This window comes from Pleurodeles waltl, chromosome 9 (genome assembly GCF_031143425.1).
Source record: "Pleurodeles waltl isolate 20211129_DDA chromosome 9, aPleWal1.hap1.20221129, whole genome shotgun sequence".
NCBI lineage: Eukaryota > Metazoa > Chordata > Amphibia > Caudata > Salamandridae > Pleurodeles > Pleurodeles waltl.
In genome coordinates this window covers 78596684-78617357 of record NC_090448.1, presented here as the reverse complement: position 1 = coordinate 78617357, position 20674 = coordinate 78596684, and the positions used below count along the sequence as shown (strand labels likewise).

Genomic DNA, 20674 nt, shown 5'->3' with positions numbered 1-20674 from the left:
GGGGATCTCTGCCCCCTCTTTCAAAGCAGGATGCATTGCTGTCTGCACAATGAAAGGTGGACCAGCATTTTCAAACAGCCAGCTCACCTTTCACTAAAGCATTGCCCTGAGGACAGGCGTGAGCTCACAGCTGCACTGGAGAGAACATATTCACTGTAGTAGGATGCACTCAACACGTCTGAGTCCTGTGTGCCCATATCAAGGTGTGCCACAGTGCAGATCAGAAAGGCCCTAATTCACCACCAATTTATAACCATTAAAAAAAAAAAAAGATTTGCAGACCTTTTTCTTCATGCCTTATCTTTTTACTTTTAGTGATTTTTTTCTTCATGTTTATCCGTTATTCAGGCATTGTATTATTGGTTATGACAGATGCCCCACCCACATTCCCTGAACTGAGCCCAGCCCTATTTCGTAGGTACTGTGCCGATCAGAGAAGCGCACCCTGTCTATAATTTGGGTTCAGTGGCCAAATCACACTATATAACACAAACATGAGATAATATACTCATAAATAGAAACCCAGGACTAATTTACTGGTAACCTTTGCAACTCTACAACTTTATGCGTGTGATGAAGTGCACCCTGATGTAGACATTAATTTGTCTTTGTTTTAAACCTTCCTGCCTTTGCATTGATTTGTGACCACCATTGGGTGGCACCTTGTATGTTTATGGATGCTCCACCCTGTTTTGCCCAAAGGTCAGTTTTCCATTCTTACTCGTATTTACACATACGTTTAGTGGGAAACAAACAGCTCACTGTCCCCACTTTGAAAAACAAAAAAATTGCCTGTCAGATTTTCTTTTGAGTTTTGCTCCATGCTGTTATTCGTGAATGTCAGACCAGTCACTGTGCATATTAGCAGCACAGGTTTGTGAAAAAAACGGAAATTATTTTATAGCTGCAGATGTGCACCGGAGCGGAACTGATAATGCAATGTGAATATTTTCCGGACATTGTATTGTTTTACTGTGTATAACCATGTGAGTGAAAATGTTGCCGTTACATACGCGTGGGCTGTACTAGCCACAACTTTATTTTTTCACTAACATAAATAAATGTTTCCAATAAGATGAGCATACTACCCAGCTCACAACACAGGATCCAGGTTAGTTTCTTCTACCATCTCTCTACATGGAACAAAGTTTTGTCTGAAATACAAGTCAATTAAACGAATTATTGTTGCATGCTCTAATTTCCATGCAGTCGAGTATCCTGTACTTCCGTGGCTTCATGATATTCATCATCAGTCTTTTCATTCAATGTACAAATTTATGATCTGAGGTGCACTGGTTCATGCTTGATAGCAGGTCTCCTCCTCCCACGTTCATGTACGTAATATAGTTTGAATGCATCAGATTTAAAGTAGTCCTTCGTTTCTTTTCACAACTTCACCGAATAATCTTAGTCACCTTCTATCCAGATACTCAAATATTCTCGTATTTTGTTGCTCCCATAGAACTATATAGTCCACAACCAAATACGCCATAAAGGATTCTGGTTGGCTTTGATGAGAACTAGGCAGATTACAGCAAAATCCACTAAAACATTCTTCTACGCATGCGTATGACCACAGTAAGAAGCTTCTGCAAGAAAAAAAGCGAAATTACGGAAAATAGCAAAAATAGGGCCGCCGCAGTGAAATAAATGCAAAGAGGAATTACTAAAACCAGTATAGGGCTGATTGTTTCCATTTTACTTTTTAAAAAAATTTGTTTTATCATATTTGCTCTAATTCTTTGTTTTTATTGTTATAAATGGCTTCAGTGGGGGATAGTGTTCTTGAGACTCCTTACACATTACAAATAATCTTCCATTTTTTAAACCTCAATGTTGTTTACAGACTAAATATTGCGCAGCACTTTCTGTTCTCAGACCACACATCACCTTACAGATCCCTTGCACACTAGACAGCACCAGGTGTCACAGATCCTTACTGGCAGATTGCACGTTACAGGGCACTTTTTGTTCTCAGGTCACACAGCACCTTCCTGCTTGCACAATACATTACACCTTCTATTTTCATGGCTCAGTGCACCTTATTGGCTGATTGCATATTTAAAAAAATCCAATCTCAAACAACCCTACAGACTGCCTGCACAGTACTCATCACTTCTAACCTGAGCTTTCACAGCCCTTACTGACTAATTGCATTATACATCATTTACCACCCTGACGCCTCACACTGCCTTCCATCCCTATGTGTATTGCACATCCTGATCTAAGACACTGCATTACCTTCGAGACGGACTTCCCATTACACGGCATCTTCTATCCCTAGTCCATTTAGAACGATTGCATGGGGCACAGTACATTCAATTCTGTGGTTTAACAGTGCCACACTGGCTGACTGTGCATTAGAGTCACATTCCTAAGACTAGACAGAGGAATTCTCCATTACACGACACCTTCTATTGCAAGTCTCTAAGGATATATTACATATGACACTATGGGCCTGATTACGATTTCGGCGTAGAGGGTTAATCCGTCCCAAATGTGATGGATATCCCACCCGCTCTATTACGAGCTCCATAGGATATAATGGACTCGTAATTTGGCAGGCGGGATATCCGTCACCTTTGGGACGGATTAACCCTCTCCGTTGAAGTCCTAATCAGGCCCTATATGTGGCACATTACCTTGCACCTCAGATTTCATAGAGCCGCTGTGATTGGCTGCACATGATTCCTCACTTTCTTGCCTAAATCTATCCAGATTAATTTTACATTGAATAACACATTCTATTCCAAGGTCCTTGTCATTACAGACACATTGCATAGACAAACTGATGGCACATTGCACAGCACATTCAACCCCACGTCCTTACGTACGTACCGTAGAGGGTACAATAAATGACAGTGTAATTCTATCTGAGGTTTCACAATTCGATACTAAATGACTGCACATTACTCAACATTTATCATGCTAGGATACACACATTCCACGGAGCCTTTTATCCCCAGGCAGCACAAAGCCTTATGGACAGGTCTCATAGCATAGAACATACCATCATAACACCTCACAATACTTGCTAGTTATTACACAGACTGCACTGCATAACTTTCTTTCAACCTCCTTGATGCTTTTGAGATTACAGAGCTCACGTAATTCTCTATTTTCAAAGGAGGTTTAGAGAACAGTGACAAATTATGAGCACTTTCTACGCTTAGACATTGCAGCGTTTTGATGTTTTTTTTTTTTTTTTAATCCTCGTTAATTCATGGACGCACGTTCCGCAGGATAAACAGAATATTGAGAGCTCAAGGTGGTCCCTTCTTACCTGCACCTACCTAAACATATGATTTAGCTTTTTGCTATTAACCTCCATTTACGCCATTTACGCCATTTACAAATAATTTTGCACTGCCGAGTTTAATTTAACTGCCAAAAGGTCCACACGAATGAAATCAAAGAACGTTGACGTTTTACATTTCCATCGTACACATATGGATGCAGAAACTCGGCCAGTGTGGTGGAATCTCTGAAATCTTATGTTCAAGACAATGGCGTAGCAAAGGCCCCCGCAGCCCCGTGATGCCGGAGGCGCCTCAGCACACTGTGCACGGGCGGTAGGTCCTTGACGGGGTCCAGGGGACGGGGCCCCTCCAGGCACTTTGCATGGGGACCCACGTCAAATTTCGTTAGGTCACTGGCCCACTGTTGGTTGGGGAGCCATGAAAAGCAAGTGGACATCCTCAAACTGGGTAACTGGCTGGGTTAGGGGTAGCCAGAGGTCGAAGCTACTATCCGTAGAATCCCTTTGGCTCCACTGACATTGCCCTTGCTTCCTATGATGTCACACAGACATTGTCAGGTTAAAACAGTAGCACGGCTGCGTGAGCTACCTTTGCTATTCGTGGTCCCAGTTCTTATCATTTCCGTAGACATTTTTCTTCCATATGGATAGCCATGTTTTTGTGTTATTAACATGTAGGGTATAGGCAGAAACCAGGGATGCAAGAGCTCATACCAGGAGCAAATATAAACCTGATTACAGGTCATGCAGAACGAGATTTACACATGCTTGCATGTGTTAATTTCACTCAACCTGATTATTAGTGGTCCATTTTTTCCACATCCCGGATTAACCGGTGTGGAAGATTCTGGTCTGATTTGTTTTGGCTGTAGCAGGAAAAAAGTCTTATGCTGCTTTTTTCTGGAGGAAAAAAATCTTCCTCTTCCCTCCTCTATTACCCCACCCTCATAGCCCCACCACCATCTACCCCATGCACCAGCCTGCCTACGTTTACCACCTACTCATTGCAGGTGGTAAATGTATACAGTAAAACTGCATTTCGTTAGGGATTCCATGTTGTTTCATGGTTAGAAAGGTCAGCGTAATTTCTAGAGGTGGTTGGGCAGCTCCAGCACTCAGTGCTCTGCTTGGAGCGCGGAGTTCGCCAGAAGAGCGTAGTTCACCCAGTGCATACTGCCGCCCAGTTATGGGCTACACAAACCAAGCGCAGATAGTCTGTGCTTGCGCTGTGTAGCCCATAACTGGGCTGCGGTGCACACTGGAGCCTGGGAAAAGGGGGCAGAGGGAAGCAGAGAGCCAGGCTGCTGCGAACGACGTGGAGGAGAACCCCTTGGAAGATCCAGGTAAGAACTCGTCTCTTTTTCTTTTTCCTTGTTAGTGCACACTGGTGCACAAACAAGGACTCTCTGAAACTGCAGCTTTCGCTGCCGAAGACCCTGGCCTGAATTCAGGCCGGGGCCATAGGCAGCAAAAGAAAGTTGCCACTTCATGCCTCTTGTGCACCGGCCTGCTGCGTGTGCAGTGCACACGGGACAGGCCATTGCACAAGAGGCCTGAAATGGCCGCTTTCACTGCCTTCGGCCCTCTCCTGAATGTGCCCGATCTCGGAACTGCTAAGCAGGGCTGGGCCTGGCTAACCAGGCCCGACCCTGCTAGCGCTTCCAAGAACCCTGCCTCCATGGAATTCCACAGAGTTTTTAATGACCTCTGTGTTATTCCGCGGAGTCAGGCTCCGTGAACTCCTCCCAGGCCTAGTAATTCCCCTTAGCATTTGGTTTTTACATATAATGACATTACACTAGGGTGATTTTACCTCACGAAAAAGGTAACGTTAAATGTGATTTTCCTACGCCTTAAATTCGCCCCAGTATATTTCAACTCACAATTAGGGCCAGCGATTTATGTGTTCTACTTTTCTCCTGTGTGTCCCATATTCCTTTTGCAGGGGATCATTTGATCTGTGACAAGTGAGAAAACGTATAACAGTAAAAAAATAAACTTATAGTAAAAAAATAAATAAAGACATGCACTTGAACAATGGAGAGTGCTGATTCCGTGAAAACAGTGAAAAGTGAATACAGTTCACATTACATTTGAAACAGATTGAACTCGAGTGTTAATTAGAAATTATTCAAAAAAACAGCAAATAGGGAAAGTCTTTCTTTTTTAAACACTTCGGCCAGTTTTCTAATCCTGAATGGCCAAAACGACCCGACATGAGAACATGCCATTACACTATGGCTGAAGGACCACTGCAAAGCTGCAGCCTGGGTACCCTTTTTTCCCATTGTCGGTGGATACGAATCTGGTGAGAATTGCAGAGTTGCACAATAATTTGGATCCAAGATTACACTAAGTCTTAGTGATAATATCATGCCACCAATTGCCATGACACCATCAGCCGCACATGCCTTTTTAAGCAAATTCACTGTGGGTTTTGAGACTTGTATGTGCAGTGATCCTACTAAAGGCCTGGGAATGCCAGGATGCAAATTGATATTGACTAACAAAGATAGCGCTTGATGAGTGCCACACTTGCCGAGTACATCTCCAGCAGTGGTGTTATTCTTTGTGTTCTAAAGATTTGCTTTTCACTGCACATTGCAAACATAGGACTGCACGCCCCATAATGTAAATGCAAGTTGAACTATTCGAGTTTAGGATTGCAGTTTGATATTCTTGTAAACTCAATCACAGCACAGCGAGTAAACTGTACAGCATAAAACAGTAAATTTTACAATGTAACCTGCTAAAAACAAAAAGTACAGCAGAGAGCATAGGGTGTAAGACTTATGAGTTGCATCGCCTTGCCTTTAAAAAAATAAACTACTGCTATTTGTATCTTGTGCCCATTCCACAGTCCAAATGTCTGCTGCAGATCCCAGTCAAAACGCAGAGCAACTTCTTACTTTCCTCCCAAAAGAAACATCACCATATTTTCCTCATAATTACTTATACGCAGACAGGCTCCATGAACATTTCGGCGGCATGTTTTGGGGACTGGCAGTGAGCCCGTACAACACAGAAAATGAATCTGGGCTTGTGTAATGCAACTGATGCTCACGTTAAGCGCTCCAATACGCCTCTGGGTTGAGTTCGTCCTATATAAAAAACTACACAAAATAATAAAAGAAGACCATTACCTGGGAAGCCTTAACCCGTTTATCAAAATTAAGGCACTTCAAATAATGTATGAAAACTATAATCTCGAACCCCAGGTGCCGTTTTCTGAATTTAATATCATCCCAAAAGGTGATTTGAGTTCGTGAGTATTCGATTAGCTAATATCATTGATTTTTAAATTCCCTGGCAGGCCAGCCTGGTCTATGTTATTAGTAAGTCATCTACACCAGCTTGCATTCAGTGTTTTTTTTTGTCCTGCAGAAGTGTTCTTTCTGGGTGTCTGTTCGGCAGTTCGAACTCAAAGAGGGAGACAAAAATTAAAGTAATTACAATTGACTTACTTTCCTTTGTCCTAGGGAAATACCGCCTGCCTCTAATTTGACATCCCTTATGAAGAAAATGCATGCGAATTACCTGCCCTATTTTAGGCATGTCCTTGGCATCTGCACACTCTGATTTCTTCTACTTTAAGAACTGAAGTGAAAAACACCAAATCATACATTATTTTTTTTAAAGTGCTTTTTAAGTGCTTTGCGTTTTTAGCATTCTGTGCAATGAAAGGAACAATCTCGGCCATATCTTGCACACAAATGAACGTTCCTAGCTTCCGGTCCATTTTCTAAGCATCCGCATTTCATTGAGTTCCACTACACCCGGCATTCTTTAGTTCCAAAAAGATGTTTAAAAAAATATCTTGACATTGTTTTAATTTATGTATTGTTTTAATTTATGTTTCAAACTATGATGAAACAAGTGGTCTATTCGTCCAGCCTTCCCCCATCAGATATATTTGCATCTGAAAGTATTTAAAAACAAATCACATGATCAGTTTGGTTACCGTCCAGATCTAAAAGTGTGTTTATTCTGAGTGGTTTGTTCATCCCAGTTCGTCGAATAACAGCGGTTACTGACTGAATGAGATTACATTTTCAGCGGGAAAAACACACTTTGAAAATTTCACTGCAGACTTTCACTAGCACAATCTTACTCAAATGCATTAGCGAGAACACCATTTCCAAACTGCATCATGAATAGACCAATTCCTGCAGTAACTCCTCCTTTCTCGTGGGACAAATAGAGTTCCAGTAGGAACACCAGGAAGTCCCCAGAGTTCAGAATTACAGATATACAAGGTATCTGTAATACTGGGTGCAGGAATACTGCCTCTGTATTCTTTAGTCCAGTGGTTCCCAACCTGTGGGCCGGGGACCCCTGGGGGTCCGCGAAGCCTCCTCAGGGGGTCCGCGACTGCTTAAAATATTTAAAAATATTAGGTCCCAGCTATCAGTAATGACTTAGTGGGGGTCCCTGGGTTCCAATAATGATTCAGTGGGGGTCCCTAGGCTCCAGGATTGATAAAATGGGGGTCCACAGAAGTCAAAAGGTTGGGAACCACTGTTTTAGTCACAAGAAGGACCAGAGGTGCTGAACTTTTTAGCAGGTGCAAACACTGTGATTTGCAAGAGCAGAGCGATCACAACCTCTTAAAAATGATTTGCATTGTTTTAGGAGTTAGTAAAGTCTTACTGAATCCTAAAATGGTTTTAGAAATGAATACCAAATTACAATCTGGAAGGGGTGTTTTTTGGGTGTCCTTCCGAATTGCATTTCGATCCCCTGTATATCAATGGTTTGTGACTAGAATTTCAGTCATCAACTGTTGATACATTGGGCTGATAACTCATTCGCAAAATAAAAGGAGAATTTTCTCCTTTGGAAATTGATGGAACAGGAGAAGTAGGCAGAAGTCCAGGGACCTTATCAACTCTCACTAAGGAACAGCCGTGGGCTATTATGTATGGTTCTAGTGGCCAGGTTTAATGTGTTTACCAAAACTCCCCGCCTTGCAGGCTTTTGAAATGTATGCATATCTCTTCATCACATCCGTATCATTTTGCTAAGGGGACATGGAGTTACCTTCAGCAGCCAATGATCCAATACTCGCTGATCTTGCTTGGGCATATTAATGTCAGAGGCAGATCTGATGGATGTTACTTGTAAAGACATTCAAGTCATAACAGCGGCCATTCAAGAAGGGATGGATGGCTTAGAATTATTTTCAGATATGGAGTTGTGAGCCAGATTCCTGTCAGCAGTCAGAAGGCTTCTTCCTTCTTCACAATATCCAATATTGCGATTCAACACCATATTTTCCTTAGCTAGTGGAAGGCTGAGGGGGCCCAAAAGGCTTGTTTTCTCCTTATGCCGGTCCCAAGAAATAGGTTGTTTGGGGACAATACTTGAACATTTTCTTTGCAGAGTCTTTACAGGTCAGAAGCATACTCAGCTGTTCAAGTCTGAAATCAAGTCAGGTTCTCCATGTAGACCAGAATTAATATCCAAGCTGAAGAAGTAAATGTAATCCACTCTTACTGCTTAATGGTCAAAATACTAACCCCTCCTCGGCTGCCAAAGCCCAAGAAGCATTCCGGGCTATGCCAGAAACCCGGTAGGCACCACATGTCATATGTTCCTCAAATATGCTTTGGGTCCTGCAGATATTAAAACAAGATTTCTCCTTGGAGTTCAAAGAGACTCCTCCAGATTTGGGTCCAGTACATTTCACCTACGTCCAGGATCCCATAAAACACCTGACTTAAACTCAAGAGATTTCAGATCTTCTAGCAAAACATGTGATTTGTCCTGTACCAAAGTCACAGGAGGGACAATGCCTTTATTCCAGTCTCCTTTTGGTACAGGTAAAGAAATCATTTGGAAGTGTCAAACTGACAATCAATCAAAGGAAGCTGAACAAATTACTAAGGAAGACTTGATTCAAGATGGAAACGTTGCAATGCATAATTCCACTGGTACCTGCAGGAGAGTGGATAACAATGTTAGACTTCAAGGATACTTACTTTGAAATTCCATATTTCCACCTTATCAAAAATACTTGAAGTTCTGTGTGCACTGTCACCATTGGTAGTGTCGAGCCCTTCCCCTTGGCTTAACATCCCCTCAATGGGTACTTACAAAAGTATTGGCATTGATTCTAGTTTTCATTTACAGTAGAAGGATTTTGATACATATCTATATGGACGAGTGGGTAGTTTTCTATCGAGGAATATCGATCAGGAATATAGGAATGTGGTTTGCAAGGGTCTTATAAGTCATGGAGTTCTAATCAACCACAACTGATCTCAACTAGTTCTAGCACAGGACCTGGAATTTATATAAGCTTGTTTCCTGTCAGAACTGAAGGTCGAGAGTTTACCACAGTAGGGAGCAGTCAAGATTGAGAATTTAGTGCACAGCCTGCGGAAACTGAAACCAATATTTGAAAGGGAGTGGGTCAGTAACTAATGGTAAGTCTTGCATACAAAGGGATTTTTTGGGGACAAGGAACATCTTTCAAAGTTATTTGTACCTTCATGGTTACTGGTGCTCCTCTTCTCTTGGGTCCACCAGCACATCATCTTTTGAATCATTTTGATCTAACACTGCAGCATCTAAGGCATCAAGTGCCAGTAACAAATGAGATTTAGGAAATAGTACAGTTGTAGGTAGCTGGATTACACAAATGTACCAAGAGGAATTTCCTTGTGTGTGCCCCTTCCATTAATTCAGACTACAGATGCAAGCATGGTGGGCTGGGTTTCACATTACAACAGTGCAGGGGAAATGGTTAACACCTCAGTTCTGTCCTAAGGTCATGTCTTCTATCTATCAGGGACAATAAAAACACTTCTTTCTTTCTTTCTTCCCAGTTACCTTTATCCTAAGGAAGAGTCCCAAAATACCCTAGATGTCTGAAGCGTATTGAAAATATGACAAAGACACAGGATTCTGTTAATGAATTTTGACATTTCTCGACATGGACAAAGGGCTTCAAGTGTTACTTTTAGTAACTAGAGTAAGAGTTTGATTTCTGAGGGTCAAGCTTCATAAAACAGCTTTACTAGGTGTGGTAGAAGGAAGATGTATAGGTGGGATTGTTGCATCCAAGGCAGAAGCATGTGGAGCTTCAAATACAAACATATGAAAAGCAGCTTCCTGGCCCCCTTCATGTACATTTGTCTATAGTTACAGATTGGATGTAGAGAACTCTGAGACATTGAAGGTTTGCTCCAGAGTATTAGCAGCCACTGTGACCTAGATGATGGATTACTGTTTGTAGTTTGTAAAAAGTTAATTGAATTTGATTTCTGTACCAATTTTGGAAGTTGGGTAATTTTGAGAATTGGGTTGCTATGCTTTCCTCTGAAATACCCTCATATAGTAAGCAGCGGCATGAGAAAAGGGCGGAGGAGGTGAATCAGTTACTTACTGGTAAGCTTCATTATTCAGGGTGCCACTTTATCATTCTAATACCCATGGCCTTCCTTTCCAGTCCCAATCTCAGCCTCAATTCCTTTTAAGAGTATTTGGAGAGAAGTCTTAAAAGTAATTAATTCATTATACCACACATGGTCTGATTCTGGGAAGCAGCCTGTAGCACGGCGGCCGGACCACGTGCTGCGGTGAGTATGTGGCGGTTCCATCAAACGCATTCCTTTAACACGCATGTTGATGCAAGCACATGCCTTAGGGAAAGTGGCGTTGGACTTTTAAGTGCAATGCTTTCTCTTCTGTTGCACAGACTGGAGTTGGAATAGTAAATTAAGTCGCTCCAAAGTCCAACGCTTTCCCTAAGGCATGTCGTTGTCATGAGATGCGTGGTAAAAGAATGCGTGGTAAAGACGCATTCATTGTTAAAACTGCGGCGTAACAGCACACGTGTTAAAAACATGAGTTGTTCTTCCATACAACCTCTGATTCTGAGCCCTGCACATTTACTGTTATAGGGTGATTTCGGTATTTTGAGTTTTGCTCCAGTGGCACATGCCCATGAATTTTCTCTAGTCACATTTCGTGAGCTAATGCCTGGAGAAATTCGCACCGGGAAAACAGAGTGGAACGGGAGGTAGTGTGTAGAAATGAGGAGTAGTTGCTGTCTGTTCCAAACTGTAGAACTCGTAATGGGGACAGGGAAAAACACAAGGCTTGGCATATGTGTTTCTCAGTGCTGTTTTACCCCCTTGAAATGCTGGGCCTCTCAGAAAGAGGACCTGTGTTTATAGATGCAGTTCACAGTGGTGTAAACTGCTGTTCACAGACTTCAAAAATTTATAGATACGTAAAAATATATATAGATGTTTAATTTTCTACCTCACTACTGTTATCAGACAAGTTATATCTGCTGTGTATAGATAAATTATATCTTGTTGACACTATATTTGCTGCATAGGGTAAACACTCATTTGTCAAAAACAATCTAATTGTGTTAAATTCCTGCCATTTCTGCTGGACTAGTCTTCAAACCCTTTCCTGTCATTGAATGTTTTATAAAACATGTTTTTGTGAAATGTGTATATTGGCCATCAGAAAGTAGTTGGAGCCAAGAACACTCCCAATCCTTGTCAACTTGTTTGGTATTGTCACTACTTAGGTCATAGAAAAACTCTAACAAATCCCAAGGAATCTATAACCACTCCAGGACCCCTCCCGGCTGTCCAGCAGAGCCATGGACCACAGAGACTATCTGGGCCCAGCTGCTGAAAAAATACACAGGGCTCTTGTCCAAAGATGCCAAGATTCCTCCAGGACAGACAGTGCAAGCACTCGAGTTTAAGACGTTTGCGATCTTGAAACAAGTCTAAATGTTTGTCTTTCTTTTCCAGATGTCCCTGGGCCATCATCCATCAGGAAAAGGAGTGCCATGTCTGAAGTGCCGAGGGATCTGCACAGGGTTTGAGCCACATGCTTGGCGGTAAGCCATTTACTGTATGCAGCCTGCTGCCCTTTCCTATGGTTTTACACTTAATATGTCTCACTAAGAAATTCTACAGATCATTTTAGGTCTGGTTAGAAACAGCGTTAATTATTGCTAGAGCTCATGAGATAGCAAAGACAAGATAATACACACATTCATTGTCGATTAGAGCATGAATACATGTTTTCCTTGTTCCTTTGCATTGGTGAGAGGGGTATAAATTATCTCCCCGATAGTATTAGCAATGCTTCCACTCACTACTCCTCCCAACCTCCTATAAAGACAGATCCCTGCTTTTATTATGAATTCTGCTGCTCGCCAAACACAGAACTGATGGCAGAGAGTGACCATTGAAGACAGGCCTCTTCAGTTGCCTTTAATGGGATGATGGGTCGCCATTTCTATACCAAACGCACTTCGCTCAGGCTGATGGTGGCCTTTTGCTTCACATCCGTTGCAATGCTTGTACACCGTTCATCCTTCACAGTTGTCCTGCAGTAGGTGGGGCGGACTGAGACACAAAATAGGCCTAGGCACCAAAATCAAAGTGGCCCACATTAGCGGAGCACATCGCTAAGAAAAAAAGTGATAATGTCAGAGAAATCAGCAGTAAAAACCAGCCCATCTGGCAATAAAATCGTCCCACAACGGCTAAAACAAGCATTTGCAATGCAATGGGTCCCGCGTTTGCTCGAGATAGAGCTGTTAGCGTTGTAAATTCCTGACTGGACTTTTCTTGCCACATAAATTGAAAATGAAAAGTAAAAAGAGTTGACATAAGTGAGCCGATTCAAAGTGCCACGGCTGTCATGTGCAAGAGTGAGAAGGAGAGACAAAAAGTCTCAGTCACAGTCAAACTTATTGGCAAAAGTGCAATTATCTAAGTAACAGGATCGGTGTCCAAAGCGATAACAAAGCATTTAGCAATGATGACAAAGGATTTTTGAAAGGCAAGCCCATGAACAAGTGATAGTGATTGGCATGCAGTGGGTGTGGCTAACAGCCCACAGAGAGACTAGAACAGATCAAAGAACTTGTGTGCTCAACCTAAAAATGGCACACTGACTGGCCAGTCAGACAAGCCCATCGGGCAATGCCTGATTGCCCTAAAGACCAGATTGATGCTGTTAGAGGGTGCTGGATTTTGAGAAGAGAACTGTTGGAGTTTTTAGCTTATGCCGGGTCATCCCCCATCTTTTTGCCACCTGCCTCCTATTTTTTCTGACCCGTTGCTGTTGGCCTTTGAACTCTGAGCACTTTACCACTGCTAACCAGTGCTAAAGTGCATATGCTCTCTGTGTAAATTGTATTGTTGATTTGTTTATCCATGATTGGCATATTTGATTTACTAGTAAGTCCCTTGTAAAGTGCACTAGAGGTGCCAGGGCCTATAAATCAAATGCTACTAGTGGGCCTGCAGCACTGGTTGTGCCACCCACATTAGTAGCTCTGTAATCGTGTCTCAGACCTGCCATTGCAGTGTCTGAGACATGCAGTTTTAACTGTAAATTAGACTTGGCAAGTGTACCCACTTGCCAGGCCTAAACCTTCCCTTTTCTTACATGTAAGGCACCCCTAAGGTAGGCCCTAGGTAGCCCCAAGGGCAGGGTGCAGAGTATGGTTAAGGGTAGGACATATAGTAATATGTTTTATATGTCCTGACAGTGAAATATTGCTAAATTTGTTTTTCACTGTTGCAAGGCCTGTCCCTCTCATAGGTTAACCTGGGGGCTACCTTTAAATCTGATTAAAGTGTAGATTCCCTTTGGGAGCGGATGGACATGTGGAGTTTGGGGTGTCTGAGCTCACAATTTAAAAATACATCTTTTAGTAAAGTTGATATTAAGATTGTGTGTTTGAAAATGCCACTTTTAGAAAGTGAGCATTTTTTTGCTTATACCATTTCTGTGACTCTGCCTGTTTGTGGATTCCCTGTCTGGGTCAGTTTGGCATTTGGGCTGGTTGCACCTCACAGTAGACAGTGACACAAAGGGGGCTGAGGTGTAGTCTGCATTTCCTGATGAGCCATCTGTGCTAGGAGGAAGGAGAGGAGTGGTCACTCATACCTGAAAGGGCTGGCCCTGCCCTCAAACAATGCATTCTCCAACCCACTGGTGAGTGTCTGGGGCCTGGCCTGGGCAAGGCAGGATTTCACATTCAAAAGAGACTTTGCTTTGAAGTAGGCCTACTTCAAAGGAGAAAATGGGTATAAGAAGGGCACCCAAAAGCACAGACTTTAGAACACTTCTGGAAACCAAGAGGAACCTCTGCCTGGAGAAGAGCTGAAGAGCTGAGGAAGAAGAGCTGCCTGTGACTGTGCTTTGTGGAGCTATTCTGCAGTTGCTGCTTCTGCCAGAGTAAGAGGGCAAAGACTGGACTTTGTGTTGAATTCCTTTTTGTGAAGATCTCCAAGGGCTTGATTTAGAGCTTGCCTCCTGTTGTTTGAAGTCTGAGGGACAGCAAAGACTTCTCTCTGCCAGCACCTGGAGTCTCTGGAGAGACTCCTACTCTGCCCTGTGGTGCCCATCCAGTTCCTTGGACCCTGAAAGGAGAAGCTGGCAGCCTAAGAGGAAGAAAAACATGCACAGAACGCCGTGCGGGGAAAAGATCGACGAGACTCCGATCTGCAGCTGAAAAATCGACGCACCGCTGGCTTCGTGGCTTAAAATCGACACTCGCCTGCAACGTGACCGAAGAATCGACTCATGAAGCTGGAGAAACGAAGCGCAGCATCACTGACAAAGGCTGGTGAGATCACAACCCGCGTTGCATGGTTTTCGGATCATCGTGCGGCTGGATTTCCAATGCAAGTACCGCTGGGCATGTAAAAACAACGCAAGACCTGCCTGGACCCGAGAGTGCTGACCGGATTGACACATCGCTCTGCTGCAGAGAGAAGAAATGGCGCGCTCTGACCCGAAGGAAGGAGAAACAACGCAAGGTCTCGCTCATGAGTGAAATCGACGCATCGCAAGCCCTTTTTGACGCGCACTCACCGTGCAGGGTTATTTTTGACGGACCCAAGGTACATTTTCACGCTAACAGTGTTAGTGAATGTTTAAAACTACATGAAGACTCTTTTGCTTTTTAATTGATAACTTGACTTGTGTATTGTGGATTTTTGTCGTTTTGGTCTTGTTTTGTTTAGATAAATATTTTCTATTTTTCTAAACCTGTGTTGTGTCATTTTGTAGTGTTTTCATTAAGTTACTGTGTGTGTTGGTACAAATACTTTTCACCTAGCACTCTGAAGTTAAGCCTACTGCTCGTGCCAAGCTACTAAGGGGGTACGCAGGGGTTAGCTGAGGGTGATTCTCTTTTACCCTGACTAGAGTGAGGGTCTTTGCCTGGACAGGGGGTAACCTGACTGCCAACCGAATACCCCATTTCTAACAAGAACCCACTATAAAGGCTATGTTCTTGCACATTTAGATAATAAGCATTGGCAATGCCAACAGGTGTGTATTAAAGGGATAATGTATGCAACCAGAGGCATTTACAAATGCACACAGATATTTTATGCTGTTTCTGCAGCTTTGAGCACCTAAAAGCACAGGGCACACCTATCTGGGGTCCAGAAAGAAGCAGTTTGCACATTTATAATTGACAGTCTGTGTGCCTTTGTACACGCCTTTGTCTTCATACATATCTATATTGTTTTCTACAGACATAGGGCCTTGGATCGCAATATACCCATCCACTTGAAATGTGACCCTAAACAGTGGGTGAACACACTTGCATAATTTTTCCCTAGTGAAGTATGTGTAATTTTCCCAAAAACTATGAAACCAGACAAAGTACCAATAGTTCACTGAAAGGCTCGCTTACACACGAAATAAAGACTTTTGCAAGAATATTGTTTTTTAGTAACTTTCGAGGAAAAGTTAATCAAAATACTTGCAAGTTACCAGAACAAAAAAAATCAGACTACTCACAAGAAAGATTTAAGCTATGTGTACAGTTATGTACAGGTTGCTCGAAAGGTCGCCCTTTTAGATTGTTCATCAGAGCAAGCTTGGCAACCAATCCACACGAGCACAACATTTTCCCAAATTACCAGTGCCTGTCAACCTTTAAGTGCAGGACCCTTTGTGAGTGGGTAGGCGTAGTAAAAACAGCAAACTGGGTAGGCCAGTAACCAGAAACGTTCTAAAACCATGCTTGCATTATAAATACTTCAGACAGCCGTAACATATACACACAAATAAACATAAATTTACATGTGCAGCTCTGTTATTAACCCCTTCGTTGCCAGGCCTTTTCCCCCTCCTGTGCCAGGCCTTTTTTTGCCTATTTGGGGCAGTTCGCGCTTAGGCCCTCATAACTTTTTGTCCACATAAGCTAACCAAGCCAAATTTGCGTCCTTTTTTTCCAACATCCTAGGGATTCTAGAGGTACCCAGACTTTGTGGGTTCCCCTGAAGGAGGCCAAGAAATTGGCCAAAATACAGTGAAAATTTCGTTTTTTTCAAAAAAATTGGAAAAAGTGGCTGCAGAAGAAGGCTTGTGGTTTTTCCCCTGAAAATGGCATCAACAAAGGGTTTGCGGTGCTAAACTCAGCAGCTTCCCAGCTTTCAGGAACAGGCAGACTTGAATCAGAAAACCCAATTTTTCAACACAATTTTGGCATTTTACTGGGGCATACCCCATTTGTGCAATTTTTTGTGCTTTCAGCCTCCTTCCAGTCAGTGACAGGAATGGTCATGAAACCAATGCTGGATCCCAGAAACCTAACATTTCTGAAAAGTAGACAAAATTCTGAATTCAGCAAGGGGTCATTTGTGTAGATCCTACAAGGGTTTCCTACAGAAAATAACAGCTGAAAAAGAAAAATATTGAAATTGAGGTGAAAAAACCATCAATTTTTCTCTACGTTTTACTCTGTAACTTTTCCCTGCAATGTCAGATTATCAAAAGCAATATACCGTTACGTCTGCTGGACTCCTCTGGTTGCGGGGATATATAGGGTTTGTAGGTTCATCAAGAACCCGAGGAACCCAGAGCCAATAAATGAGCTGCACCCTGCAGTGCGTTTTCATTCTATACCGGGTATACAGCAATTCATTTGCTGAAATATAAGGAGTAAAAAATTGCTATCAAGAAAACCTTTGCATTTCCAAAAAGGGCACAAGATAAGGTGTTGAGGAGCAGTGGTTATTTGCACATCTCTGAATTCCGGGGTGACCATAGTAGCACGTGAATTACAGGGAATTTCTCAAATAGATGTCTTTTTTACACACACTCCTATATTTGGAAGGAAAAAATGTAGAGAAAGACAAGGGGCAATAGTACTTGTTTTGCTAATCTATGTTCCCCCAAGTCTCCCGATAAAAATGGTACCTCACTTGTGTGGGTAGGCCTAGCACCCGCGACAGGATATGCCCCAAAACACAACGTGGACACATCACAGAAAACAGAGCTGTTTTTAGCAAAGTGACTACCTGTAGATTTTGGCCTCTAGCTCAGCCGCCACCTAGGGAAACCTACCAAACCTGTGCATTTCTGAAAACTAGAGACCTAGGGGAATCCAAGGAGGGGTGACTTGTGTGGCTCGGACCAGGTTCTGTTACCCAGAATCCTTTGCAAACCTCAAAATTTGGCTAAAAAAACACATGTTCCTCACATTTCTGTGGCAGAAAGTTCTGGAATCTGAGAGGAGCCACAAATTTCCTTCCACCCAGCGTTCCCCCACGTCTCCCGATAAAAATTATACCTCACTTGTGTGGGTAGGCCTAGCACCCGCTACAGGATATGCCCCAAAACACAACGTGGACACATCACAGAAAACAGAGCTGTTTTTAGCAAAGTGACTACCTGTAGATTTTGGCCTCTAGCTCAGCCGCCACCTAGGGAAACCTACCAAACCTGTGCATTTCTGAAAACTAGAGACCTAGGGGAATCCAAGGAGGGGTGACTTGTGTGGCTCGGACCAGGTTCTGTTACCCAGAATCCTTTGCAAACCTCAAAACTTGGCTAAAAAAACACATGTTCCTCACATTTCTGTGGCAGAAAGTTCTGGAATCTGAGAGGAGCCTCAAATTTCCTTCCACCCAGCGTTCCCCCACGTCTCCCGATAAAAATGATACCTCACTTGTGTGGGTAGGCCTAGCGCCCGCGACAGGATATGCCCCAAAACACAACGTGGACATATCACAGAAAACAGAGCTGTTTTTAGCAAAGTGACTACCTGTAGATTTTGGCCTCTAGCTCAGCCGCCATCTAGGGAAACCTACCAAACCTGTGCATTTTTGAAAACTAGAGACCTAGGGGAATCCAAGATGGGGTGACTTGTGGGGCTCTGACCAGGTTCTGTTACCCAGAATCCTTTGCAAACCTCAAAATTTGGCTAAAAAAACACATTTTCCTCACATTTCGGTGACAGAAAGTTCTGGAATCTGAGAGGAGCCACAAATTTCCTTCCACCCAGCGTTCCCCCACGTCTCCCGATAAAAATGATACCTCACTTGTGTGGGTAGGCCTAGCGCCCGCGACAGGATATGCCCCAAAACACAACGTGGACATATCACAGAAAACAGAGCTGTTTTTAGCAAAGTGACTACCTGTAGATTTTGGCCTCTAGCTCAGCCGCCACCTAGGGAAACCTACCAAACCTGTGCATTTCTGAAAACTAGAGACCTAGGGGAATCCAAGGAGGGGTGACTTGCGGGGCTCGGACCAGGTTCTGTTACCCAGAATCCTTTGCAAACCTCAAAATTTAGCTAAAAAAACACATGTCCCTCACATTTCTGTGGCAGAAAGTTCTGGAATCTGAGAGGAGCCACAAATTTCCTTCCACCCAGCGTTCCCCCACGTCTCCCGATAAAAATGATACCTCACTTGTGTGGGTAGGCCTAGCGCCCGCGACAGGATATGCCCCAAAACACAACGTGGACACATCACAGAAAACAGAGCTGTTTTTAGCAAAGTGACTACCTGGAGATTTTGGCCTCTAGCTCAGCCGCCACCTAGGGAAACCTACCAAACCTGTGCATTTCTGAAAACTAGAGACCTAGGGGAATCCAAGGAGGAGTGACTTGCGGGGCTTGGACCAGGTTCTGTTACCCAGAATCCTTTGCAAAACTCAAAATTTGGCTAAAAATACACATGTTACTCACATTTCTGTGGCAGAAAGTTCTGGAATCTGAGAGGAGCCACAAATTTCCTTCTACCCAGCGTTCCCCCAAGTCTCCCGATAAAAATGATACCTCACTTGCGTGGGTAGGCCTAGCGCCGGCGACAGGAAACACCCCAAAGCGCAACGTGGACACATCCTAAATTTTGGAAAAAAACAGAGGTGTTTTTTGCGAAGTGCCTACCTGTAGATTTTGGCCTCTAGCTCAGCCGGCACCTAGGGAAACCTACCAAACCTGTGCATTTCTGAAAACTAGAGACCTAGGGGAATCCAAGGAGGGGTGACTTGCGGGGCTCGGACCAGGTTCTGTTACCCAGAATCCTTTACAAACCTCAAAATTTGGCTAAAAAAACACATGTCCCTCACATTTCTGTGGCAGAAAGTTCTGGAATCTGAGAGGAGCTACAAATTTCCTTCCACCCAGCGTTCCCCCAAGTCTCCCGATAAAAATGATACCTCACTTGCGTGGGTAGGCCTAGCGCCGGCGACAGGAAACACCCCAAAGCGCAACGTGGACACATCCTAAATTTTGGAAAAAAACAGAGGTGTTTTTTGCGAAGTGCCTACCTGTAGATTTTGGCCTCTAGCTCAGCCGGCACCTAGGGAAACCTACCAAACCTGTGCATTTCTGAAAACTAGAGACCTAGGGGAATCCAAGGAGGGGTGACTTGCGGGGCTCGGACCAGGTTCTGTTACCCAGAATCCTTTGCAAACCTCAAAATTTGGCTAAAAATACACATGTTACTCACATTTCTGTGGCAGAAAGTTCTGGAATCTGAGAGGAGCCACAAATTTCCTTCTACCCAGCATTCCCCCAAGTCTCCCGATAAAAATGATACCTCACTTGTGTGGGTAGGACTAGCGCCCACGAAAGGAAAGGGCCCAAAACACAACGTGGACACATCACATTTTTTTATAAAAAGCAGTGCCTACCTGTGGATTTTGGCCTGTAGCTCAGCCGACACCTGAGGAAACCTAGCAAACCAGTACATTTTTGAAAACTAGAAACCCAGGGGAATCCAAGATGGGGTGACTTGCGGGGCTCTGACCAGGTTATGTTACCCAGAATCCTTTGCAAACCTCAAAATTTGGCTAAAAATACACATGTTACTCACATTTCTGTGGCAGAAAGTTCTGGAATCTGAGAGGAGCCACAAATTTCCTTCAACGTGGACACATCCTAAATTTTGGAAAAAAACAGAGGTGTTTTTTGCGAAGTGCCTACCTGTAGATTTTGGCCTCTAGCTCAGCCGGCACCTAGGGAAACCTACCAAAATTTGGCCCAAAAAACACTTTTTCCTCTCATTTCGGTGACAGAAAGTTCTGGAATCTGAGAGGAGCCACAAATTTCCTTCCACCCAGCGTTCCCCTAAGTCTCTCGATAAAAATGGTACATCACTTCTGTAGGT

General features: G+C 43.3%; 1 protein-coding gene across 2 annotated transcripts in view; it reads left to right on the top strand.

Annotated features, from left to right (window-relative positions):
- LMCD1 (LIM and cysteine rich domains 1) overlaps window positions 1-20674 on the top strand; it is a 313865-nt gene that overhangs the window by 128282 nt on the left and 164909 nt on the right. For both annotated transcript variants that reach the window (XM_069206342.1, XM_069206343.1), the window contains exon 2: window positions 12043-12131. In XM_069206342.1, the coding sequence (XP_069062443.1) occupies window positions 12043-12131 (89 nt within the window). The remainder of the gene's footprint in view (window positions 1-12042; window positions 12132-20674) is intronic.